The sequence below is a fragment of the Tenebrio molitor genome, chromosome 7 (assembly GCF_963966145.1).
Source record: "Tenebrio molitor chromosome 7, icTenMoli1.1, whole genome shotgun sequence".
Taxonomy (NCBI): domain Eukaryota; kingdom Metazoa; phylum Arthropoda; class Insecta; order Coleoptera; family Tenebrionidae; genus Tenebrio; species Tenebrio molitor.
In genome coordinates, this window is record NC_091052.1 from 9,577,369 (window position 1) to 9,604,861 (window position 27,493).

The following is a 27,493-nucleotide window of genomic DNA, read 5'->3' on the forward strand; positions in this document are numbered from 1 at the left end:
TGAATCGTACTATAAATTAATTAGTATGCTGAGGCTCTCACATAAAACAAAATATATTTTATGTAATCTGATTCGGAGATGCGATAAGAGTTTGTTCTTAATTAAATTACAAAAAGGAATCCAGATAGAAAATGTCGAACGACGAAAACTGACTTTTTATAATAATCCAACTGTCAAAACAATATGTGGGAATGTTTTTACGTCTCAATTTTGTAATTTTGGTGTCTATTACTTTATCAAGTTTCCATCATAAGGCCACGATGGTCATTTGCATACCCACTCTTAATGGTAAGTGCTCGCATCTTTACTGTTTTTCGACAAATAGACAGCCAGATTGCCACCGATTTACATACTCCACCAGCCAACAGAAGGTCTAATTTACATGCTTTTAAAACTAAGAGCCACCAGTTTCGACATTTATATCTAAAATGGTGGAAACGGCACCATTACAATAACATTCTCGCCGGTTGGCCGACATGCCTAATTATTTTTTGTCCCACTCATTACAATCACAAACTAGCTGATAAAACTAAAATCTAATTGCATTTTTCAAGTGTGGCCGATGTTTTCATCAAAGGTTGTCTTAATGTATACAAATTGCATTTGCATTTCTTTCACGCGGCGTCCATGATTATTGCCGTGGCAGGCATCTCTTGACTGCATTTAATGAGAATTTATCTTAAGGCGCATTACAAACTCGTATAGGTGACAATCATTGTCGTTCAAACAACTTTTCACTTTGATTTGCTAAGAGAACGTGTGTTAAACTATGTCTGCCGAGCGTGCAGCCAATGAAAACCGAGTTTCCACCAACATTCCCGGAAATTACCACTTATTATTGCTCTAATCACTACGCGATAAATAAATTAGCCGTTCTCCTGTCTTGAAAACATGCCGCCGCCTAAATGAATGCATAAGTAATCGACTCGTTACGATATTTCATTTAATTGCGTACTTAGCATTGTTCCCAGCGACATTTTGTTTCAAAAAAAAATCTAATATCCATTTCTTCTTTCAAGGGCGCTACACTAGGGACATTGACAATTTTAGACTAACTGTCCCGTTCAAAGTCTTGGGCAATGGTGAGTTCACCTCATTCAAAATCCCTACTTTCTACAAGCAAAATTTCCATAAAGAGAGACGAAAACGATCCCTCGACGATCCAGAAGTCGTCCATTATATTATCCACTTGAATGGGAACAAGTACCAAGCACATCTTTGGCCAAATCATCATTTGGTCTCACCAGATGCGGTTTTCGAAAAGCGTAGGCCTAAGCTCAAGGTTCAAGATAGGATGATTCAGAAGTTGGATGACGAAAAAATGTGTCATTATACGGGGGAGATCAAGGGAGAAGAGGGATCTAGAGTGGCTCTAACGACGTGTAACGGCTTGGTATGAATTACTGTTTTATTATTTATTTAAAATGTATTTGTTACCAAATTTTTTAGTACCACATAATTTAAAAGAAATATGTTATATTTGACAATAAATATTGGGAAATATACCGGGTGTAGAATGGATTTTGGTACATAGGCAGTTAGGCACTTTACGTGTAAAAGTAAAAATCCTCGGATATTGGCTCCTCTAATTATTTTAGAACAAAGCCTTAAATACAAAAGTTGTGGAGTTTTGAATATGGTTCCCAATTCTATTTTTTTTGTGTGTTTTTTAACAACTTTCGGAAGTACAAAATAATGGAAATATACAGGAGTCGTAGTACTCGTACTTATTATTTTACTTAATATGATTTTATATACGAGCCAACACAGCAATAGCTAGCGTAAAGATATGTATGGGGTCTTCAGTTAAATTTCTCCTCAAAGCTGGCGTTGAAGAACCGATCGTGAACGCACCATAGATCACGGATCAGCTGTTTAAATCTAACCTCTATTTGGGTTGTTTGAGTTTTTATTTTGCAGATTGACGAGTGGTGCGTTCACAATCGACGCCAACTTTGAGGAGGGATTAAAATGAACACCCGATATAAGACACTGGTGTAAAAAATATCAATGGGCAATGACATATCTTAGAAAATTGTTTTATTCATAATTGTGCCATAATTAGTGTTAACAGTAATAAGATCTTCTAAAATTACATTTGTTCATTTATTTTAAATGCATTGGAGATTTATGAAACAAGAACTTTACTTATGTGATGAAGATTTTGCTAAGAGGCAGCAATAAAGATATGTACATATAAATGATTTTTTATTATACCTGAATCATAATTCCTGTTTTTGACACTAAAATGCGTGCGAAAATAGTTATTTGTACAACTAGTTATGAAAGTCATACTTTTTTTCACGAATTTGTAGATTGATTACGAGGGCGTAGCCCGAGTTAATCAAGCAAATAAGTGAAAAAAAGAGACTTTCATAACGTGTTGTACACACTATTTTTTGCATATCTATGTAAGTTGAGAAATTTGGTCCAAAAGGATTTAAAAAAAATAACAAAAAAAAATAGGTATGCTTTGACAATGATCTCCAAGGAAATGGAATAAAATGATGCAAAAAAGTACAACTTTCACTACGATTTTTCGTGTAAAAAAGTGCTACTTTCACTACGATTTTGCGTGTAAAAAAGTGCCACTTTCATTACGATATGCCTTTAAAACACTAGGGGCCAGTTTATAGAAAGAGAATTAAATATTTAATTCGAATTAAATTAAATTAAATTACATAATTAAATTAAATTAAAACACTTGTATCATAATACATATACAATTTTTTAATATATGAGTGGCAATATTTGCTCGTCAACAAGATAGTGCGTGTTTCAACACGGATAGAATTACCGCAAGGGATGTATTGTTCGTTTGTCATTGTAAAAATTTACTTTTGCTTCAAAGACTTTCATCATTGTCAATGAAAACCTTCTAAAAATAAATAAACAACTTTAGTTGAGACGTAACAAGCCTTATAACAGATATTCTCAGGCACTTCAAAAAAGGATAGAAACAAAGCAGATTCAATTTCGGTGTTGAATAGTCTTCGGAAATCCTTTTTGGCCAGTTTTTTAGGTTGCTCCTTTCATTCAAATCCGCTGGCATTTTTTTCTTCACTTTATCCGAATATTTTTAATAAAAAACCTTCTGAAAGCATACTTGTTATATTTCTAAAATAAAATTCTTTATTTATTTAAGACTTAACAAGCTCTTAACCTGTGTTGCAGAGGTAGATTTTAGCAGAGAAAAAAAAACAAGAGTATTTTTAGAGAATTTCTGTCTAAAACTTGACCAAATAAATGTATAAAGAAATTCAGAGATATTCCGGAATCCAATAAGAGAAATGTAACGTAGTCGAAATCTAAGTCAATAAAAAAACATTCCGGAAAAAATGTGTATTTTTTATGTAAGATATAATATCAAATGAAGTTTGTAGGGGCAAATGTGAAACCGATTAAGAGGAGGGATGGAAAATTTACTAGACTGATTTTTCCAATTTTAAAAAATGATTGTGTATTGTGTGGAGATATTTTAATATGTGTCAAAACTAACGGGTGTAATTTAGAATGTTGTTGTTTCGTACATGAAGTCGAGGCAAAAATGTTTCATTAATTAAAGTGGAATGGAACATTTGACGTCGAAAAATAATTAATATTAATTTACTGAAAACAGCATTAACATAGAATTGCGATATCATTAGCCGCCAAAAAATAACAACTCGCGTTCTGTTTAAATATGAAAGAGGAAACTGTGCGAGCATAAAGCGAGCGCTCGGGGGTTGACACCCCGCATGCCTCTCTTACCCCGAGCGTTTTTCCGGTGGTTGCGGCGCTAACAAGAAGAGAGCGTCTTTTTCCAGGCTGGATGTATTAATCACTATTTTCTAGGCAGGTTACATTACGATCGGGGGCAAACGATATTTCATCGAGCCGGTCCAAGAGCACGTCCCGAACGGAAGCGGTCAACACCTGCACGTCCTCTACGAGAGGTATCCGCGCGAAGACGAAATGCAGACGAACAGATGCGGCACCTCTTCCAATTGGGAGGAGGCGTGGAAGAGGAGGTTTGTACGTGAATACCGGCGAGGTGCCGAACCGGAGAAGAGAGGCACCGAGAGTCTCCACCGCTACCTGGAAACTCTGATCGTCTGCGACAAGAAATTCCTCGACTACCACAAGAACATCGATCAGGAAACTTACGTCCTGACAATCATGAATATGGTAGTATCGCTTGGAATTATTCCGGTTGATAGGGATCTCTAATTATTATTACTAAATGACGCGATAACATCTCTATTATGGCACGGAAATCTTAACTAATCAAAATTCGATGTGTTTCTAATAATAATCCGGATCGATAGGGCCTCATTAATTAAGGCGGCCTTATTAAACCGGATATTATCTGTTAGTGAGGGTAATTGGTGGACAAGGGAAATATGGGAACCTGTCAAACGAAAATGTTAATTTCGTCCGATTTATCGTAGTTTGTCGACGACGAAAATATCGGAAAACACGTTTCCATAAAATTGACGTGCTTTGTGTAATTATTCATTACGATATTTGTCGGTGCACTCCTCCCATACAAAATTTAATTTCGTCATAATTACCCCAGATAATTATTATCAGCGTGGAAACTGACATGTTGGCTTCTCCTAGACACAAATCATTAAATTAAATTCTCTAACAAAAAGGGGATTCTGCAGAAAATCAAAATTTTTCTGATGCAAGAAAATGCGAAATTGTCTGGTGGAACGATGTATCAGATTGGTTTCCACCAAAACAACAATTCCAATTTCGCTGGATTTTTCTCGTCGAGGTACTCGTAATGGACGCAATCTTTGCCAACATGGAGGTCTTAATAATTGAATCTGGCTTTATGATTAAGCTATTTGAAGGATTACGGCCTCCGAGTGGCTCACAACGATTTAATCATTATTTTAATGGATCGTTATCGCATTAAAATATTCAAAATAACTGGCAGTCGGGCAAAGAGAGCAGCACGAGTGTACGTATTAATTATTGATAAAAACCCCGTCCTTCATCGGTTCTGTAATTACATTTATTTATTCCTGTTTGTTTTATCGATGGAGCTATTGCAACCACTCGATCGCTTGTCCGTTTAATCATTTTATCGCGTTAAGGTGCGCACACACGGGAAGACTCACCACGAAAAATGGTAAACGTTTCTTGGCTGATAATTGTTGTTCGTTCAAACACAAAAAAATAATTGTTAGGATGGTTTGTTGAATTTACCAATTCAATAAATAAAATCAGTTTGGTAAGCTGATATCTGTCAAACGTCAAACAAACGACAAATATCACGTGATCTAGAATTGGAAATGTCGAAACTAACCAAAGATGACAAACAGATAATTCGGTATTTATTTCAAACAAAGTCTAGGTTAGAGGAATGTCACTAATAATAATATAATAATAAAAATAGTAATAATACTACTATATGTACAGTTATGGCCACGGAATTTCGTTAGGTATTTTACTGTCAATTCGAAAAAACTTGTGTAGCCTAAGTTTTATTGTCATTATGAATGACATTCAAAATTTTTGTGACAGAAATTCTGTCACGCACAATAAAAATCAAAATGCCATCAGTAGCATCCATGTCAAAAATCCAATGTGAGATTACAAATATACAGGGTGATTTACAAGGAATAATGAGCCCGACGGAATAGAAAATGCAACCCGCAATTCATCAGGAGAAAAACCCGTACATTTACCGCTTCGATGTCCGGCTTTTTGTTGCAATGTATTGTGGGTTGCATTTTCTATTCCGTCGGGCTCATTATTCCTCGTAAATCACCCTGTATAAAACTTGGTTTACAGCTCATGCCATTTGAATGACAACGACTGACGAAATTCCGTGGCCGTGATTGTACTTGTTCAGAACAAAGTTATTTTTAGGTCCATAATTAAACGAATTCTAGCCAAATTTCTATGGTCTGTTCAGGACAAATTGATATACAGGGTGTCCCCGAAAAAGAAGACGAGTCTATCTATAACTCCCTTATTTATCGGAGGATTTTAATTATCTATACACCAAATTAAATGGTTGTTCATAGGCTACAAAATGGCCTACTAAATTCACGTATAGCCCCAAGGGCTTCAAGACTAAACTGTCAAAAAATTTTTTTTCAAATGGGATTACATACTTTTTCGACAACTTTGACGCCAAATTAAAAAAAAAACACCCTTTATAAATTTAAGGAGAAAATTTTACCTACTTATAGAGTAAAATAATGATGAATAGTTTGAAATTATTCTTGATGAAAAAGAGAACTTGAGTAGTTACGAAAAATTACGATTAGTATTTTAATTTCAAAATCTGGTTTCACCAGTTCACAGTCTCGTGAAGATATAAAAAATTGTATCTATTAATAATACACATTTAATGTTTTGAATTTTTTTCTTTTAGTTTTTTTTTATAACTTATATTTTTATAATTATCTCTTTGTTTTGTCTCTATGGTTGTTGAATTATTAAATAACTCCCTTCTAAACTCTAAATCAAAAAGAAATGAACTTAATTTATTAGATGGTAATGAAACACCTTTGGTATGCAGAGCACTAGTCGCTTTCCAGGGACGCTTTAATTGCCTGTATGTTCTCCATTTAAAAAAAGAATAGACCTTCAATATGTTCACACCACAATTTGTTATTGGGCCTCTGTAGGCAATTGAAAACAAAAGACAAAATGATAAAAAATGTAACTGATTTCGCCTTTGACTCATCATGACATTGTATTATAAATCGTATGTACTTTTGTGTTTTCGATGAAAAACAGGATACATTACGACGGGTATTTTTTTGTCTAGAATTAGTTTCATTATGACTAATTTTAATAATTATCAAAATTATTGATTATGAAACCAAAAATATTTTTGTCCTGAACAGGCACAGTAATAATAATAATACTAAATATCAAAAAATCGTGCAGAAACATTTCTCGTCCATTACTACAGAGAAAATTTTAATTTGCCATAATTTACGCAGTGAAATCTAATTCAACAGAAATGAATAATGTGCTTAGGACAGGCAAGTATTTAAGATTTTTCCTGTGTACTGAGCTTAACACACATACGCTTCAAATTGTATTAACCAGTCTCAGCACATTCACTTCCTTTTTCCGTCATCTAATATATCACTGGAAATTCTTGGAAAATGTTGATCCCAATAAAAAGAATTGCTTTGATTTATCTTGAGTTATTTAAAAAAAATGGAAGTCTGTTGGTTTCGATTTTTTAATTAATGAGTGCGTGTTGTGTGAAAATGACCAGACTGGTGGACGAGCAGGCGATAATGAGTGGAGACGGTTTTAACAAGTTTTCTGCTTCAAAGTCGTTTTTAATCAATATTCTGGAAGCTCGGGGTAACGTAATAACTCTTGGATGTTCATTCTTTGTCGGGCCGAGTAAGTGACGTATCGATCTGACAGTTGGCTGTCCAGACATCGAACAATTATCACTGGAAATTTATTTTGCCACCTTGTAAAGCGACAGCTCGATAATTGCCTCGCAAGTCGGAGGAAATCATGTTTATTGAAATAGGAGAAAAGCAAAGATTTCACGGGAGGCGGCTGTTAAGAAACCAATTTAAGAGAAGCTGACTAAACATCGAACTAATCTCATTCTTCGTTTTAAACTGTCATAATGGAATGAAGAGGTTTAAGTAGATTATTGCGAAATTTGAAAGCTTTTGTCCATTCGGGACAAAAGAAGCAGTGGCCGTGGCGCCTCTTAAGCAAACGGTGTCGCTGAAAGAACACAGGAAGGAACGGGAATATTGTTGAAATTGCCGTTATCCAGATATGTTGTTGGCATCGGATTTGTGTACACGTAAAGTCGTGTATCAGATCCAGGAAATTAAGATTTTAATCGGGTTATTGTTATTACAAAAATAACAATTCGCGTGTAGCGATCACGGTTGTTTATTCAGATCGTTGTGAGAATTAGTCCGCGTACTAGAATATAAAAGCGGTATCTGATTACTTAGATAGGATTTATTGCTCGGCTATTTAAATATTTCCCCCTAACAAACGCCTTCAATCTAGATAAAATATTATTAATAGCCACATTATTGGTGGAAATAATTAAGTGCTCGCAGAAATGCGAGACGCATATTTCAGGAATAAATTGCCCAACGAAAGTATGCGAGCAATAGATTGCAATCAAGCAGATTTCCTTTTAACCGTTTCCTTCCATCCTCCAGGTGGCCGACTACTACCACGACTACTCCAGCGGCAACATGATGGACGTGGTCGTCGTCAGGATCATGTACCTCGACAAAGAAGAAGAGGACATCGATCTGGTGATAAACCCCAACGCCGAAAACACCCTGGCCAGTTTCTGCAAGTGGCAGCAGAAAATCAACCCGAAGGACCTCTCCAATCCCAACCATCACGACATCGCCGTGTTGCTGACAAGGTGAGGGGAACCGGGCGCCACCGGTTGTTGTGCAACATGCAAATGATCCAATTGAAAATGCAGTAGCAATGCACGCAAACACTATCTCGAGTGTTATTAATAAATGAACAGGGCGAGGGAGCTGCCGGTAAACATTTTAGATCTGCTGTCGTGGTCTGTCGATGGCACTTGAAATGATAACAACACAAAAGCTTCTTACGCGGGTCTTTGGAATGATTAAGAGCTCGTATGCTCGAGAATGCTTCTGTGTGCGGAGTTCTCATATAAAATTCGCTTTGTACGTGATATATACAAATTGGAACTGAAGTTTGTTGTTAAATTAAATTAAATTAGCGCACATAGTTCGGTAATTCCAAAGGTACACAAGGGAAAGAGATGTGACGGCAGGATGTTGCCGGGGAGATTTTTGGCGGCGCGTTTGGAGGTCGCAGGTTGTGGTGGCGGCAGAGGCGGCTCCGCAAAAAAGTTACAGGACTTGCAATTTTTTTAATCCTTTTAGAGAGTCCCATCATCTTTAGCGATCACAGGAAATGAAGACATACGTCGTAGTTGGTTGTTAAATTTGCCGTCTACGATGCATAGTGTAACTGTACTATGCTATATGTACTAAAGGTAAATTGAGGAGATTACGTGGTTGCCTAAAAATGGGGGGCTTCGAAACAATGTAATTTATAATTTAAAAATTAGTCACAAATTGGAAAAACAAGAGCACAAAAACAAATGTACTGTTTTCAAAGAAAAATTGTTCACTATCTTGCACGAGAGAGTCTTCAAAAAGACTCTTTTATTGGGTGAAAACTGAAAAGTGAGAAGTGTGAGCTTTACAAATCAAAAGGAGGCGGCAAATATAATATGCATATGCCATATGTCGCAGTAAGAAATATTTATGACAACCCCGTACATGTTTCCTAGCTACTCTTTTGAAGATCAATTTCGCAGGAAGTGCGAATAACTTAAGCTAGACTACACCTCGTTGCATTTGGAATTGTTTAAAAAGAGAGAAATTTGAACGAATCTGGTTTAAATGTGCAATTCCGGGAAGTGAGCATGTATTTGGAGTGCTCTAAGGGTAGGTAGTGAGATTCTCTTGACATGCTTTTTTCCGGAATTGACTGTAACTTTATTGGTTTGAGTGGCACGCCAATAGCAGTTTGATTTCTCTCGTGCGGAGTAAGTTTGTTGATTGGAGTGTGTTAATGGGGCCGTTCAGCGCCGCCCGGAGCCGGTCCTGTCCGTAGGCGCCTTAATTCGTTATTAGTGTCATATTGGAAGTTCCCTGTTTCAATTAAGGCTTGTCATGAGCGCGTCCAATTACGTCCGGAGTGGTCCCCGAGATGGTCGGCGGCAATAAGTGTCAGAAGAACCGTGCACATGCTTTTTTATTATGTTGTAACGGCCGAAGGAATCACGTCGTTGGCCCGCTCCCGGCGACATTCCTGCCGATGCGGCGGCGTCGGCGGCGCGTTTTTCATATCGCACGCGTTGCCCCCCCATAAAAAGTCATAAAGCATCTTCAATAAAGCAAAAAAGTTGTGCGGCGTTAGGCTGAGCGCGGGACCTTAAGGACGACGAGATAGTAAAGTTTTTTTATTGTTATTAGGTACGATATATGTTCGGACAATCTGTCAAACTGCGGCCTCATGGGATTGGCGTACGTGGCCAGCGCCTGCACCGGCAACGAACCCTGCGCCATCAACGAGGACGGGGGGCTCGTCCTGGGGATCGTCGTCGCCCACGAGATGGGACACGTGTACGTATTCTCTGAAAGGACTCTCGCTGCGCCCTTTCAGCGCTCGCCGAAAAAACGGAAATCGACCGATCGATTTTCGATATCGCCGCACGGCAATCTCTGAATATTTTGATTTATTTCAGAAGGAATACGGTGAACCGTTGTTTTTTTTACTTTCTGTTGGCAGGATGGGATGTGCACACGATAAGGAGGGCGAGTCGGATTGTCCGGCGCAGGATAAGGACGAATCGTATTTCGTAATGGCTCCTTCTGTGCACTTATACACCACTCGGTGGTCCACTTGCAGTCGTGGCTTTATGACCGCCTTGTTTGAGTGAGTATTTTTCTTTTATTCCACGGATTATTGCATTTTTTACGTTTCCATATATCATTTTTATTCCATCAGATTCCTTGATACACCACCACATATTAAATACCTCTCGCTGCAACAAACGACCGAGTCCGAACTGACCACCACCATTAATTAAACAAAAATGGAAAATATCTTTCACACAACATGTTGATAATATTTCATGGCATTCCATGTGCCTGTGTCTAGCCTGACAGTTAGGGGTTGCAATTGACAAGTTATAACTTGTCAACTGGGCGGTCGCAGTGGTGAAAAATAAATTTATCCAACATTCAATAGTAATATCGTGTTTTACTAGTTAGTTTTAATTGAGTAAACTGGGCTATAACTAGTCTGTTGTTTTAACCCACGTTGCCATTTGCACCGTGGGTTATAACATACATAACCCACGTTGCCATTAGCACCGTGGGTTATTAACGTTCATAACCCATCGGGAGCAGAATTTCATCAATAATGTCATTATCTAAAAATTGTGGAATATTGGATAAAACGTTGTATGGCATACGTGGGTTATTAAGTACTACCCACTCGAGGTAATAACCTACTCGGGCAAGCCCTCGTAGGTTACAAATACCTCTCGTGGGTAATATCTTAAATAACCCACTTATACCATAAATAACTATTTCGAGTCCATACCTAAGTATTAGATTTCCAAATACAGGCTTTGACATGCAGAGTTTGGCACTGATGCATTTATTCGTTAGTGAACAGTGATTATAATAACCATTTTACTTTAAAATGGGCCTATTATTATGTGGGATTTAACGCCGCACCCCACCAGAGAGGGTTTTAATCATTGCTTGCAACAAGTCTGTCTGTGACATCCATAAAATTACCAAGAAATCTTTGAATTTAATATTTTAGGAAAGGCAATATCATTCCAAATTACCAGATATTTCTTTTCGTCGCCGCTACTGTTCACTACCTGCTACAAAACCCCAAAATTTTAGACCGCCGGGGGGAACTCGGCTGCGCCCCCAGTAAGTTATTCACCAGAACAAAAGATGACTTCTTAGTTTTGATCGTGATTTATATTATCCAACTGGCAGGATCTATTTTAAGAAATAAAAGTGGAAATTGTAGTAAAAATTAATTGAGAAAGTAAGAAAAGCCACAAAGATGTTTCAGTTCAACATAAAATTTTTAGAATGAAATGTTGTAGATAGAGATAAAAACGAAACGGAAACTGAAAGCAAATAAGAGTCGCTGCCTATTATAGACTTTGAAATGAGATGAAATCAGATACGATAATGAGTAGGAGGAATGCTTGAAAGATCAGCGACAGTGAATAAAGATATTGTCAAATCCGTATTTAACGACGACAGAAAGAATGAATTAGTTGGCTAAGTATGATAAATCTAGAGGGTATTAAAAAATAATTGTTCACGCGAGAGACTTTTAAGTAGTCATATTTATGGCCTCCGCCATAAAAGCGTTAGAATTTTTTTAAGTAGATTACGATCAAATGTAAATAGTTTAAATTGAACGTGGCGTATGAAACATAACTTAGTTGTTTTTATTGGTTTTTGCTGTTTACCGAAGGCAACAAAATTTCTGTTCCCGTACAAGTACTTCTTGCATTTTAGTTGTCTAATAAACATAATTAAACTTTCAATTCCATGTCATATTTTAATTAAACGAGGAGACGTTAAGGTCAGTTTGAAGACCATTCTTGTTCACTAGTTAGCAGTTTTTTCCTTGTCGCTTAGCGAAATAAAATTCAACTAGATTCCCAGAGATTAAGCGGTTGTAATTTGTGTGAAAATTGACCTTTCTCTGTTCGATCGTCCTAGTTTGATTAGGTTTTTTAAGTGAGGGTTTGGTCCTTACACGAATTAATTAAATTTCGGAAATACCAGGCGAGTGTTAATTTTCATTGATGTCGACGCCCCTATTAAATTTAAGTTATCGCGTCTATGTGCAAATTGGAAACCTTAAAGGTGTTGCGGTATAATTGCGCAATTAAACCCGCTAGATTTTATTGGATAAATAAAGTTCAGCTTTATATCCTTCATGTTTCCGACGCAATTCACGAATTAAACACAAAGTAAGAAGGAAATTGTTTTGCCGGTGCACATCAATCATTGCGAGAATGGTGAACCTCGCATTAAATAAATTACGCCTCTTTCGCTCAGGGATAGGTTGAAAAAAATTATTAAATACTCCACTGCAGTGGATAAAGGATCATTCCCCTCGGATTTAAAACGGCGATTTCAACCGAAGTTGTTTTAAGCCTCCTCTGATCCAATTTACACAGCCTGCTCGAGGGTAAGACCCGCTTCCTCGGGCTCTTCTCGCCATCGCCGAATTCAAGATTAAGTGTACAAACATGGAAGCAATTTCGAATCGGAATCATTACGGCAGTTTTAATTATATCGGTCGTGTCTCTTAATTGATTTTCTTCTCGGCGACTCGGTGGGCACTGGAATGCTATTTTGTCCTCAAACACGTTGACGGCTTTGTTTCCAGCAACGGTCTAGGAGACTGCCTCAACGACGAGCCGGAAATATCTCTCTACAAAGGCAAGGAGGTCTTGCCGGGAGTTGTCTACGATGGCGATCAGCAGTGCAGGATCACCATGCCCAACACTACCCTCTGCGGATTTGGACAGGAGAATATCTGCGAGATACTGCTCTGCCAGACGACTCCCACGCAGTGCCAGTCCAAGGACGAACCCGCCGCCGACGGCACCAAATGCGGAGAGAATAAGGTCAGTGGGGGCCTAATTGGGTCCCCAAAGACGTACGTTAGTGTTAAATATATAATAAATAAAAATGTGTAGGATAATTTTTGGATGTAGAAGTTTAAATGTTCTCCAAAGTGAAGGATTATACTTTTTATAATACGTAAGATAATTGTTCCTGGTGTTGAGGCGTCGAGGAAAGCTCTTAAAGTTGTGCCATTTTTTGTGGGGTGTCTGTCAAAGCACCTGAAACTTTGAAAGGGGATGAAATAAAGCGGTGTACTTCCAGTGGTGTTACAGGAAAAAGTGCGTCCAGATCGGGCAACGTCCCGAAGCTATCAACGGCGGTTGGGGTAAATGGAGCCCCTTCACCGAATGTTCGAGAAGCTGCGGGGGCGGCGTCCAGATCTCGTCGAGAGACTGCGATAACCCGCCGCCCCAGCACAGAGGTCGTTACTGCCTGGGCGAGCGGAAAAAAATCAAAATCTGCAACATGGACGTGAGTTTCCCTCAGCAAGTAATAATTGATCTCGATATCAGTTGCAAATCTAGCCGTGTCCCGCCGGTTCTCCGTCTTTCAGGGAGCTTCAGTGCCAGGAGCACAACGACAAGCCTTTCCGGGACAAGGTGTACCAGTGGAAAGCGTTCTTCAAAGAAGGTAAAACAACAAAATTGCGAATAAGATTATCTGTCTGCTGCATCTTACGCAATCCTTTCTGTTCGGACCCGGAAAAAGCTCGAATTGTTTGTTTCGGCGCAATTACGAAGCTTTGTAGATAGGACTTGACTGAAATTGTGTGCTTCTCTGGGACTAATTGTTTAAAATTTTTCCTTTGTATTTATGACGTTGCGGGACTGGAAGCTTTTGCCGTGGTCGCTGCACCAGCGACACTCCCTCGACTGACTCCGCGCTTAAACAAATTAAGAAGCCTACAAGCCCTGTTAGGGAGTAATTCCACACACCCCTTTAATTAAACGTCCATTTTCGTTACTTCCGCGTCTGCTGCGCAACCACTGGAGACGAAAATTCCAGCATCCTCTCAAGGTGGCGAGCTTTGCATTGCACACAACGAGTGGTTTTTCGGGGACCATATTAGCAGCACATAAAGTCATGTTAATTTGCGCCGCAACCCCTATAATCCCTGTATTAGGTAAGAAGACAGCTCCGGATTAGTCGTCCTTGACTCTCCTGTTTCCGATCAGAAATTATAAAATAAACAAACTGCGTCGTAATAAATCTGCGTTAAAGCCGATGTGTTTGACGGTTGTAACGACGTCCTTAAGCTTTTTGTTTTGCACGGTGGCGTGTCGAGGTTTACATAAAGCTTTAGCTTTGTTCTTTAATGCAACTGCTAAACAAAACGACGTCGTTCTTGAATTTAAATTCGGTCGTAGACATGCACTTAATCCTGCATTAAAACCGAGTCGACACTCCAGAGGTACGACTGTGATAAGACAAAGTGTAATGTAAGAAAAAGGCCGCCAGGAAAAGCGTAATATTCAATGTAGTTAGCTGAAAATTATTGCTCGTAAAGCAGAAGCTTTTAAGTCTGTTGTTAAGGACTCGCCACAACTCATTATAATAAACCTGCCTGGAAAAAGGGAAAAAAACTCGATGCCTTATGCAAATTCCTCTTTTTAATGATGCAAAAGTGTAAACACCGAAACTGTGCATTCATTGCTATCGCAATTACCTCACGATAAATAAACAAAGATCGCTTGCGGTGTTGTTGCATCGTGCAACAAATCTATAAATCGCGGCACAATAAACCTGCAGGAACTTGTTAAAACACAACAGTTGTTGTGAGTCGAGCAAAACGATTCGAGAAATCAAAATAATCAAGAAACAATTCCTTTCTCTAGATGAACCTTGCGTCTTGTATTGCCTCAGCAATGCGAACTCATTTGCTAAACTCGAGCCCAGAGTCAAAGACGGAACGAAATGTAAGCTGGGAACTCGCAACATGTGCATCAGTGGCGTGTGCAGGGTGAGAAGATTGTATTTATCTCTTGGAATTTGTAAAATTGTTCCTATCAGAAAATTGGTTGCGACGCTGAGCTGGATTCGGACGCCGTCGAAGATATTTGCGGAGTTTGCAACGGCGACGGGACCCAATGCAAAGTGATCGAAGATACGTACACCGCCGCCGCCACCCCCGGTACGTATCGGTAGTGGGTCGATTTGCGATTGAGCACAGATCGTGTGCAGGTTATCAAAAAATTGTTGTGGTTCCGGTGGGCAGCAGGAACGTGCTGCTGGAGGAGCTGGCGCCGTCGCGGAACGCTCTGGCCGTGAGCGACATCACCGAGAAGAGATTTTTCCTGAATGGCAACAAGTAAGTCAACACTTTTGAAAAAAATTGTTAGTGATGTGGTGATATTTCCAGTCGGATAGAACGAGACGGGACTAAATCATTCGGCGAGACCGAAGGCATCTACTCGACTCCGGAACCCGATAAAGAAAAGCTTGTCATACACGGTCCCCTAACGGAAGATTTGGTTTTTTTCGTAAGTGCGATAACCTGATCAAAGCCTTTCAATAGGGGCGCACTCCCCGACCGATCCATCCGCATCGGTTCGGTGACGCTCTGCAGGCAATTAAGCAAATAAGCGAGGAATATCCGGATTAGTGGCGGCAAAGGATGCGATGCGGGTGCTAAGTAGCTTTGGAAATAAATTATGTATGAACTTTTCGCGAGCACGTGGGGACGCCGCTCACATACACACGTGCAAAGCTCCGATGAGCGCCGCCTCCGCAACGTCGCGATCTTAATTATCGAACGCGACCAGACCGCAGCATAAAGATTTAGTGGCGGATTAGCGGCTAGGATGGCGGCATTGTCGGGAAATTGTTGAAAGTTCAGGCTGCCACGATGGATGCGTGGTTTATCTCGATGGTGTTTGCGCCTGATAGAGGCCTGCGGGTGCGACTATCTGATCCCAGACGAGCCCCAAATAAAGACAAACTAGCCTTTTACGGCGACACCAAACAAACATTCTCCTGCAGCTTAAAGTGTTACAATTATTTCCGCAGGCGGTCTTTTTCAAGCCGGAGAACGTGGGCTACCACTACAAGTACGCGGAACCGTCTCTGGACACGTCGTACGTGCCCAAGTACCACTGGGAGCAGCTGGACTGGGAGGAGTGCACGGCTAGGTGTGGAGGAGGAGTTACAACAGCAAAGTGGGACTGCATCGAAGATAAAGCGGGAAAAGTGAGCGACTCCCTTTGCTCGTCTCTGGGAAAGCCTGAAGTTGCGTCGAAGAGTTGCAATACTCAGCCTTGCAAAACAAAGTACTGTCTGAAGGTTTGTTATCAGGAGTAGGCCTAGATGTTTTTGTGCAGGTGGAAAATCGGGAAATGGGGCAAGTGCCACGCTTGCAAGTTCAAGTCGGGGGTGCGAGTTCGGGAGGTGGAGTGCGTGAAGGAGTCGCCGCATGCTGGTGCCGACGACATCCTGGTGGAGGACGGCGAGTGCGAGGAGGCCAAGCCCGGGACCAGAGAGTTGTGCAATTCGCACAAGAAGTGCAAGACTAAGAGGTACACGGACGGGCTGGAGGATGATATGATGGAGGAAGTTTGGAAGCAGATTCACATCGGGAGGTACTCGAGGAAATCGGTGAGTCGAGAGGGAGTGAGGGTGAAAATTTGACGGTGTTTATGTTTGGGTTAATTCGAGCATCAGGGCGCGATAATGAAACGACCTCTTACCGTTCATTATGTACTTTTATATCTTAGGATGGGGAGGAGCAGTGGAGAGATAAAGTGGGACGTAAAAGAGTGTACGATAGAAAATCGTGCGAAGAGGAGGGCGGAAAAAAAGAAGCAAAACTTAATGTGGGGCAAATAGTAAAAGATGTGATTCCCCCAGAAGAGATTAAAGTGATAGAGGTGCCATTAAAACAATCTCATCTGTCCCTCAATTTATCAGACACGGCGTTCGAGACGATGGGAGATAGCGCAGGAGATAGGTTAGATACATCTTGTGCTAAGATTGCCACAGGTGAAGCCGCCGCCAAGATCCTGAAAAATATGCAGCACGGAAAGCACAAGCCGAAGAAGCGGAAGGGAAATGCATGATCGGCCCGATCGCTTTTTATCTCGTTTATACATGATTATTTCATATTAGTTTTATAAAGCAATAAATAAACCAATTTTGCCGACAAGATATTTTAATCCGTTCCTTAAACATGGGCTCCCGCTCGAATGCACTTTGTACATAATCGGATTTGCGAACGTTTTTACTTGATGCAGCAAAATTCTGTTTGCTCGTAATAAATACGGAATAAGATGGAGGAAGCTTTTCTTGGAGCATCCAAATTTAGAGATCCCTGTTGATTGGTCTGAACCGTTTGCTGAAGGTTCAGCAAAGATCATGTCTGGACCCGGGCACATTCGGCATTCATAAAGCGTCCCTCTAATCAAATATACCCGGTCAAAGATTAATTCCATGTAAAAACAGACAACCCGCTCTTTGATATACAAATAAGAAAACTCACAGCAATTGAATTGGATGGAGATTGCAAATTTTCACGTTGTCTTTTAGTGCGTTGCAAAATCGCTGTTAATTGTAGGGTCAACAGGTTGTGAAGAAAAACCGCGGAAAGGTGAACGACCCCGATTCGAACGAACCGTGTAACGTCAGTGATTCCCGAATTGTTTCAGAATTTCATAAACATTTCAGGCAATCTCGTGTCAAACCCCCTTTTATTGTCTCGTTTATCTGGCGGCGATCGGCGTATTTCTCTCTCGGTAATCAGCCCCCGGAATTTATGCGTCATCCGGATTGATAAAAACCGCACCGGATACACTCTCGCAGGTACAAATCTGCAGACATTTTTTCCAACCTGCTCCTACCAGGATCGCATAGGGATGAACATAACAAGCGACACGTTAGTAGTACGATGTAAATGCGGGATTTAAAGGGGGTATATTTCACTCCGGTGCTGCATACGTGATAGTGCCCGGAGTCGGCGCCGCTGCAGTGCTTGCTATTCCTCCGGGAATCACCGAGATTATCGCAGCCTGCTACAATTCAAACAACTTCCTTTCTCAGTAACTAGACGATATTCCGAAGTATATATATTTGTTGGCTATTATTTTCGTTTTAGAACGACGGAAGCGGAACTGGATTCCTCCTATTACGCCATATGAAACGTGTTCTGAGCTCTTCTATCAGTTGCATCTTTGCACAATCGCCTTTTTATTTATGACGAATTAGCCTCTACCCATCTATGGTCGTAATAAATTCCCTGCCAACGAACACGGTGTATTTTATTTAAATGATGCACATTGAAGCGAACGCCACTTAAATTACGTCCATAACGAGCTGTGTACATCAAAATGCTTGTTTCAGAATTGAAACTTTGTCGAAACAAGCGCAGTGTATAAATACGATGCCATTATGTTGTTGGTAAATAAATTCAACACGTACTTCTATTTCAAAATGTGCATTATGAGAATAAAGTTTGTATTTTGCAGCGTGATTTATAATGTGCGCGAACCAACAGCGAAGTCATCGTTTTTGCTTCTCAACTTTACGATATTGTCGCCAAGGTACACTAGTTTTCTCTCATTCTAACACACTACTTGTTATGGTCCACACTCGACACATTTTACTTAAAATTTCTAATGGTCACGTCAGAAATTACTTCGTTGCTTAATTAGTACCTAGAACTAGGCAACCAGTAAAACACACGTGGAAATCTAACGACTTCCTGGAGTTGTAAATGGAAAGAGTGATTAAACTGCGTTCTTAAAGTGTTTTGCTCGTAAACTACAAATGCAATGCATTTTTCGCGGCCAGTGCGGCAAAGTACAATTTTTATTTTCCTGAAAAAACATGTTGGAAACTTGACACGTAATAATGTTTCCTTAATGAGCTTTCCCTGTCTGTGTTTTTATTAAACAAAAAACAAGGGAAATTTTTTCAATTTTTCCGCTATTTCTTTATTCACATGTTGCTAGACCATAGAATTGTACTAATCAAATTAGTACTGCATCTGCAGATTTGCTTTTTTCCATTACAGATTAAGGACCAATACAAAAATGCTAAAAAGTTTTCCGATGAATGTTTGAATGCCGGAGCAGGTAATTTCTGTGACTTGCTCCTACTTTTAAAATGAACAAACTGTGCTTGGATTTAATTGTCATTTGTGAAGTGGTATTGTGGATTAGTACTCGACAAGAGGAGCTTTTGTGGAGCGGGAACCTGGACAAAATTGTTTTCGACGTTCGTTTTATTAGTATATTTTTTGTGTCATAATCTACATAATGTAAAGGGAGATAATAATCAGTTTTAATAATGGAAATATCCGTTTCGGTGCTCACAATGAGGGCGATTCAGAGCGTCGGATGGCATTTCTGTAATTTTCTCAGTTTCATTAGGCGAGATAATTACACGTGTAGATGTACGTGCGGAGCTGTTTCGTAATGGGATTGAACTGGGGATGGAATAAATCGTGGATAAGTCTGAACGGGATTGTATTTTTGAGTTGGAGATTTGGGTGGTCGCAGGGACACTTCCATTTCGGAATTATATCGACGTTAATTCCGGGGAATTTATACCGACAAGTTTGAGAATAATACGAATATATGGGGGCGAGCAGGCCAATCATCACGACAACGTAATTTTACTCACGAGATATTCCCTTAAAAAAATATCTATTAGGGAAAATCGCAACCTTGCAAAGCGAGAGAGGAAAGAACCGCAAAAGCAGACAGGCGATAACAGAAGCCTCCGCCGGAGCTGGGGGAGAAGTAAAAAAAACCCATTATGGGATGATGAGCCTCCTTCATTACGCTTCAATATCGGTACCGAGACTTGATTAAAACTATAAGATGGCAGGTTTGGGGCTTTTAGGGCCGCGCGAGAAAAACACCTGCGTATTATTTTCGCGGTGTAAAATTTTCACGGCGACTTAATTATGGGAAGGACGCGACGCCGCGCTACAGGCTGGTCCATTAGTCCTTTACGTGTGAAAAAGTGAATAATTTTACGCAGGCTCGGTTTCGGGACAAACAGACCGTATTTGCTTTGTGGCTACAACGCCGAGTTAAATTGCTCGCCACATGTGACAAATTACGAATTTTGAATAATCCTCACGCATGGTCGGAGGCTCATTACGGACAGCTGCGACGTGAACCGCAATTTTCAGGCAAACGATCAGTCGCTGACGAAGCCGATTGCAGCTACACATTCGACGTTGCTGACCGCAACTCTACGTCTATGGACAACCTCGCCACAGAATATCCCAACAGACGTGCCACTCCGCATTGCGCCCTGCATTCGATGGTAGATGGGCACGCGGCGGTTTCATCTGTTCATTTGGAATGTGGTCATTAAACCAACAAATACAGTTTACAAAATTTGCAGAACGAAATAAAGTTCTTGAAAAATGGTGGATGCGCCGGGAAAATAAAGACAAACATGTGAATAGCTGCTCTCTGATGAGTTATATAAATCTAAGAATTATGTAAAACATATTTTATTATAACAAATCGAATAAAGAAAACTATAAATTGATATCTCGACCCTTAACGTAGAATATTTTATTTATAAAAAATGGTGGATGCGCTGGGTTTTTTCTCTCAATGTTTTAAATCTAAGGAACTAACAAGACATACCCATAAATTATTATTAAAAATACACCTCAAATTAGTCTGCAAAACAAACAATTTTTTTTCAGTATATGGGAAAAATATCTTTTTATCTCAACTACGTCAAGTCTAAAAACTGTGCTTTTGGGTTCATACGACAAAAATATAGCTAAATCCTACTGAATTATAAAAATAGTATATGCGCCTGGAAAATGTAGAGGATTATTTGTTCATGTTTCAGTTGACTGACGGATTAGACTAATATGTAAAAATACGTCTGACAGATTACACTGTGATAAATGGAATGAATAAAAACCACAAATGAATAAAACATAATTTAGAACTGATAAATGAGGCGAAACTAATTGTAAAGCGATTATCAATATGTCTGCAGTCCGATGAACTAGATAATGTCTAAAAAATTATATTAAAATTAAAAATTATAAGTTTTGGTTTGATAAATAGTGCATGCGTGAAACATGATGAAGTGGAAGGTAATTACAAATTATTGAGTCATATAAAAATATGAGTAGGTTATATCACGCGTTCAAATGAAAACCTCGGCTGAGTAGGCGTTGAAAAAGCCAACTATTTGGAACAGTGTAAAGTTTGAATTTCCCGCCGTTTAACACGAATGACATTACTTGTTTATGTTTAATGGGCACATGACTGAACATGTTTGTTTGCAGCAAAGGTGTCCTTAGATATTTGCTTGGAGAATAGGTATTATTTTGAATGTAAGACATTGCAAAGACAAAAAAAAACAGAAAGATTTTTTGTTTATAAATTTTAGGTTAGCTGTCAACATGCTCTAATTACAACTGTCAATTTACACTTTTAAAAAGCAAAACAATTGAGGGTTTCCAACGCCCTCCCAAACCAGGACTTCATGTAAACGTCCTATAATTTACAACAATGGTGGATGCGCCGGGAAAATTGTAAAAGCAAAATGTCAATATCTTTCTTGTCTGAAGACAAATGTAAACAATTTTAAAGATATATCTTCTAGGTTTTGTTAGAAATAATCCCAGGAAGACATCTTTTAATAATCTTTGTTTCAGAATTTGGTTCTTGAGTGAATTTGAGAATTATGTTTATATCCTGGTTGTTCAATAATCTGCAAAAGGTTCAAAGCTAATGCTTAAAGGTTTCGTTCGGATATATTGCGTCAAACATATTCAAAATTCTTAGTTCTATTGGTAAAATAAATTACAGAAGTGGTGGATGCGCCGAGAAACATTAGCAGAAATAAATGAGTAACTGTCTAATAGTAGATAACATCTAGAAAAATATTTTATTGTTGTTTAATGAGTTTGAAAATATTTAAAGACTAGTTTTGTAGATGTTACGATGAAAACTGTGAAAATAGTGGATGTTTAATAGATTTTATTAGGCGAAAAAAATATTGGAAGGTTTTTATATTTTATTTTGTATTAAAGTAAGAAATTATCAATTTATATCTGAGAAATGTTTTTTGCATGAAAAGCAATAAATTGGAGAAATGTGTCCAAATCTCTGGGAAAATTGGAATTTGCCAGGTTTTCTTACTACGACTCAAAGTTTTTTATTCTAATGTGAAGGCAGAAAAAGAAGTAAATAATAAATTGCGCAAATGGTGGATGCGCCGGAAGAATCATAGAATAAAAATATATGGAGAAAATAAATACCGGGTGTAGAATTGGTTTACGAGACATAGGATTTTACATGTAAAAATAAGTTTCAATTATTGGCTTCCCTAACAATTTTATGGCAAAATAGTTAAAATGAAAGTTAGAGAGAATTAAAATTACTGTCTAATTTCAATCTTAATTTTATTCATCTTGTGGTACTGAAAGAAAGGCAAGAAAAGAGTTAACACAAAAATACTAAAAAGTACTTCTAGGCATGAATTTCTAATTCTTTCTTTAAATGGTATTATGGAGGATCTTCTTTAAGAAATTTCCAAGCAACATTTGCTTCAGGTTTCCCAGACCGACCAATTTCAGCCATAGAAACAATTCGAAGAATTGGAACATTTAATGGAAGATACCTTTTCATTCGTCCTGTAGTCCTGTACGAGTTCATTTGAAGGGCAGATCAAAAGAAAATTAAATAATAGTGGAACCACCCGACAAATAATTTTAGAAGTCAAATTTCATTGCTAGTACTGCTTTTTAGTATTTTTGTCTTAACTCCTTTCTTGCTTTTCTTTCAGTACCACAAGATGTTAGAAAAAAACAAAGAGTGGAATTAGACAGTACTTTTAATTCTCTCTAACTTTCATTTTAACCATTTTGCCATAAAATAATTAGGGGAGCCAATAATTGGATCTCCTTATTTTTACATGTAAAATCCTATGTCTCGTAAATCAATTCTACACCCGGTATGTATTTTACTGTTGTCTGATGAATAAATAATATCTAAAAAATGTTTATTCCCTTAGCCCTGTTTTACTTCTAATTTTTTAGTTATTACGATATTTAATAAGACTCCTTGTTTTCTGCGAACCACCAATTTTTCAGGAGCTCGATCCGAGAAAGCAGTTTTTCAGGAGTGGAACAAAATTAAAAAACATTAAAAATAATATTCATTAGTTGCAAATTTGCATTTCTTTTAAAGTCGCTCGCAAAAACGCCCCGTTTTAGAATACATAAATAATTTTCAATAAAGTTTCATCCGTGAAAAGATGAAAAATGTTTCACCCTTGTTTGGGTTAAGTTCTTTCAGGAGCCCCGTATAAATGAATCTCGGGGCCCAATTAATAATAACTCCTGATAAGAGAGTTTACTTTTTATGAAAGCTCCATTCGAACAAGTGAGTTATTCCAGGATGTAGTGTTCGTTTTCTACTAGAATTAATCTTGCCATTTCCGAATTCGGGATTCGACCGGAACCCAAACGCTGTTCAACAGATCCATTACTAAAATGCAAGTCAATCCTTTATGCGCTCCTGATAACAGTCTAGAACGTAATCAATAGCTATAAATGTACTGTGAATTTCCATTTTAACGACGATTCATTTTGTAAAACGGAAATCAATTCGCAAAGTAGTGTCGATAGAGAAATGTATCGGAGCGGCTAAGTAATTTATTTCATAGACGAATTCTCTAAGCGGAGTTTTAATTAACTTAAAAGTTGCTCCGGAACATGCACAAACCTGTATTAAATTACGAAAACGAACATGGGAAAATTTCCTTCACTGAAAAATGTAGGGGTTCACTTCACCTTTCAATTTCACTTGACTTTCTAACAACCCCAAATGGCTGGATTAACTATTAATAGCTAAATGTAAGCAACGATAGCTGCGAATGATAATTTATGGTTTAGGACTTGTACCGCAGAAGTGAAGTGAAACAAAATATATAGGTAAACGCAGTTGCTTTGAGTAATGGTGGAAGCTCCTTTGTGGTTGAAATATTAATCGCCCCGATGTTGCTTTAGTTGGTTACCTGCGAAGATTAATAATGGACTGTTAGGACGAATTTGCTAATCATTACTAAACAAGATGGTGCGCGCCCCACACTGCACCCCGATCGTGAGACGTTCCGCGGAGGAATTTGAGCGTTTTGATTTTAAAATTGTTTTCGGCGCTAAGTAGTTTTCAGTGTACAGAGATGGTGAAACTCGGCGAACTGTGGGGGTGATCAAGGGAGGCCGAGTCACTACCCTCGTAACATGACACATGACTGCGTGCTGAGCCGCCTCGACTTAAAAAAACATAAATGGCTTTTAACGCGCCATGTTTCCGGCTGCAAAGTGCCAACCGTGGCGTACACGGTGCCCACCTATGTCAGGACAATGCGTCGATGCGATTAGCGCCTAGAGAGGAGGTATAAAACTCCGTAATGGTCCTAAATAGTTCGACATTGGAGTTGTAGATTGTCCCTAGTAAGTGTAAATTTGCAGAATTCGGCTGTGTTTACCATAAACACGTCAAGTTGTTGCCGAGTTTAGTATCTAGGAGAGTAAACCCGACCTCGAGGAGGTCGTAATCAACAGTTAAGCAAATAGATGGGTAATCAGCGCTATCTGATGGAAAGCTGCACAATTATAGGGGAGTCCCGCGGGTTACACAACTATCAGCTCCTTCCGGTTCCATCTTAACATCGGCGAATTTGAGCTGTTATCGTGTCATTTCACACTTTGTATGCTAACTAAGATTTTAATTCGGGCAAAGTGTTGCACTTACCCTTGAAATTATTTTTTACTGGCCCATAAAGCCCGAACCGTGTTTCCGCCCCCCAGAAACTTATTTTTTATTTTCAACCGGCCGTAAAATTTATACAAGTCAGAATGTGTAACTGATCCTTCCACCTACTCAAAATTTAATGAGAACGAAGGGCGCGCCTAATAAATACGAATTTTATTCCGGGCGTGAGTGTTATTAAAAATGTGTTTTTCATTTTCCTGCTTGATTAAAATTGAATTAGGATAGCTTAAACCCGTAATCCTATCTAGACGCAAATTTCAGATAACAATTGTGCGTGCTTCCACCCTTCCAACCCTCCTCTCCCTAACGAATCCTGACAAAAATGAATTAGGACCTCACAATATTCTCCAGTTATATTGTGAACATACTAATTGCCTCGCACTGAATAAATATCCTGGCCCGAATGACTCGAAATTCTCAAATTGATGTGTAGTAAGTGCTGACCTGAAAAAATTTTCATGCACACGTCACGCCTGAAAATTTTACAGTGATTAATGGGCGACGGGAAAAGACCGCCTTCATAAAGAGTAATCACGATTTCATTTAAAAACAGGAACGAATTCGGCGTATTAGGATATTAGGAGCGTGATAATGCGATGAAAGCTCGACTTTCCATTTTGTGAAAATGCGAGCCGGATAAATAAAACGCGACCGCAGTCCGGAACACATGCATGTTTAAGTTTTCAGTGTTTTTTCAGGTTGCCGCATCCACCTCTGGTAATTTAGAGAGCTTTTAAATAGTGACGTTTAGACAGTTTCAGCCATCTGTCATCACCGTACCGTGCAAACGAGTGGAATTTCGAATATCCTATTGTCCTCGCAGGACGCTGCTCAGCATTTTGTAATTTACTTTTGTATTCAACTGAAAAAATACTATCGCAGCAGGAAAAAACGCGTCGCGATGAAATTGTTTAGGAGTTATTAGGGCTGAAAAATTACGCGAAAGACAGTAAAATATTTAATGAATAATGAATAAATATTGAATTCGTTCGAAGGGAAACGAAAATCCATTCAAATGTATGCGCTATCTCGAAATTAAATTTCACCCTTGGGTAAATTTGCATTAAAATTTCTCGCACAATTACATCGACGATTAAGATTACATGTCAATGAAAGAAAAGAAGATTAATATTCGGCTAAATTTAATAAGCACGAGTTGGGGAAGATGGTGGGGTGGCGGAGTACGACAATTAAGCAGTTTTTAAGGAAGAACCAGCGGCCTGAAAGCCACTGATAAGGGAGGCACGGCACGAGCCGAAACTCTTAAGCCACTCTCACTCTGCTCCCCTTACATATTTTCTAATTTATTTTACGATAATTTCATGCTCAACTTCATATAATGCCGCAGTTGCAAGTTACGGTCCACCTTGCGCCACCGAATCGCCCATTTGAATAAATAACCTCGCCCAACAAATCTCAACCCAAAAAAGAAAACCCTTCGAATATTCCGCAACCTTACACGAATAAATCAGATTTACAACGGAAATCTCGAAATTATTACCGTTTTTCGTTGTTGTGGCAAATTCCACCCAAACCGTCCACCCTACAATCCAAAATTGATAAAAATTATAAATGGGGCCTGTAAAAAATCCACCTCGGGGCTGATCTCCCACTTAATGGCTTCTCTATCGATGACGTGAAAGGAACTCGAGACACTGATCTAGTAATATTCTTTTATGCAAAGTCTGGCCCCGGCTTATTGTCATGCAAGATGTAGAGAATAATTTTCTATACAATTTTTTTTTTTAAATTGAACGAACTCAGAAAAATTATTTTGCGAGGCGTATTTAAAATTTAAATCAGCCCAACCAAGACGGTTTCGAATAATTCTAGATTGAATTATCCCGCTCTTATTGTCCAACTTTAATAAAATCTCGAATTATTTGTACCTTTTTCTCGAGGCAGGATTCAATTAAATTTATCCACCTAGTGTAACGTTATCAATTTTGGAACCTTATTCCGTGCAGTCTGCTACATTATCGCACAATGTGGCATAAAATGAGTTCCGTAAATCGAACAACAAGAATTTTAGAAAAATTGCGCAGAAAATGCAATCCTGGTTTTAGGGCTCGTAAAATGGGGTTATTTTTATGGGCGCTGTGTACGTTACGTTAAGATGTGGTGTAACGCAGTACACATTTTTTAAAATATGAATTATGTGACGCGGTTCCGAACTCTACTCCCAAGAAAGTGGTCTAGTTGTTTTAAAAGATCGAGAGATTGTTATTAGGGGTAGTTTAGAAAAATGTTTTCGGGGCGGAGTGAATTTAAATGAGCGCTTTTAAAATGAATAGTTTTAATTTCGTGATAAGAGTTTTATTAGCACATGAAACGGATTTAATTTAGGCGCTGGTCAAGCAGCGGACTTGGAGTGATATTTATGGTGAGCAGGTTAAGGTATAAGTTATTCCTGGGCGAGACCACTCGACTTCCAATTTGAATTTGTCGTGTGCAGGAAAACATTTTTCACGAAAATCCCTATTCCGCTGAAAGTTGTTAGTACGGTCGATAGAAAAAAAGCGAAATGAAATCTTGTGTTCA

General features: G+C 38.8%; 1 protein-coding gene across 3 annotated transcripts; it reads left to right on the forward strand.

Annotated features, from left to right (window-relative positions):
• Window positions 1–69: 69 nt before the first annotated feature.
• On the forward strand, window positions 70–17,331 carry LOC138135326 (A disintegrin and metalloproteinase with thrombospondin motifs 7-like). 3 transcript variants are annotated; one of them, XM_069054024.1, is made up of 17 exons: window positions 70–288; window positions 1,020–1,082; window positions 1,137–1,393; window positions 3,835–4,167; window positions 8,169–8,383; window positions 9,984–10,133; window positions 10,300–10,446; window positions 12,952–13,192; window positions 13,455–13,664; window positions 13,718–13,823; window positions 15,029–15,153; window positions 15,204–15,324; window positions 15,375–15,501; window positions 15,553–15,673; window positions 16,200–16,459; window positions 16,511–16,784; window positions 16,904–17,331. In XM_069054024.1, the coding sequence occupies exons 1-17, from the start codon at window positions 192–194 to the stop codon at window positions 17,243–17,245; spliced, it is 3,189 nt and encodes a 1,062-aa protein (XP_068910125.1). In that variant the 5' UTR covers window positions 70–191; the 3' UTR covers window positions 17,246–17,331. The 3 variants fall into 3 exon arrangements, with proteins under 3 accessions (XP_068910125.1, XP_068910124.1, XP_068910126.1); XM_069054023.1 differs by having other exon boundaries at window positions 1,020–1,393; XM_069054025.1 differs by lacking the exons at window positions 70–288; window positions 1,020–1,082 and having other exon boundaries at window positions 1,307–1,393; window positions 3,839–4,167.
• The last annotated feature ends 10,162 nt before the right edge of the window (window positions 17,332–27,493 follow it).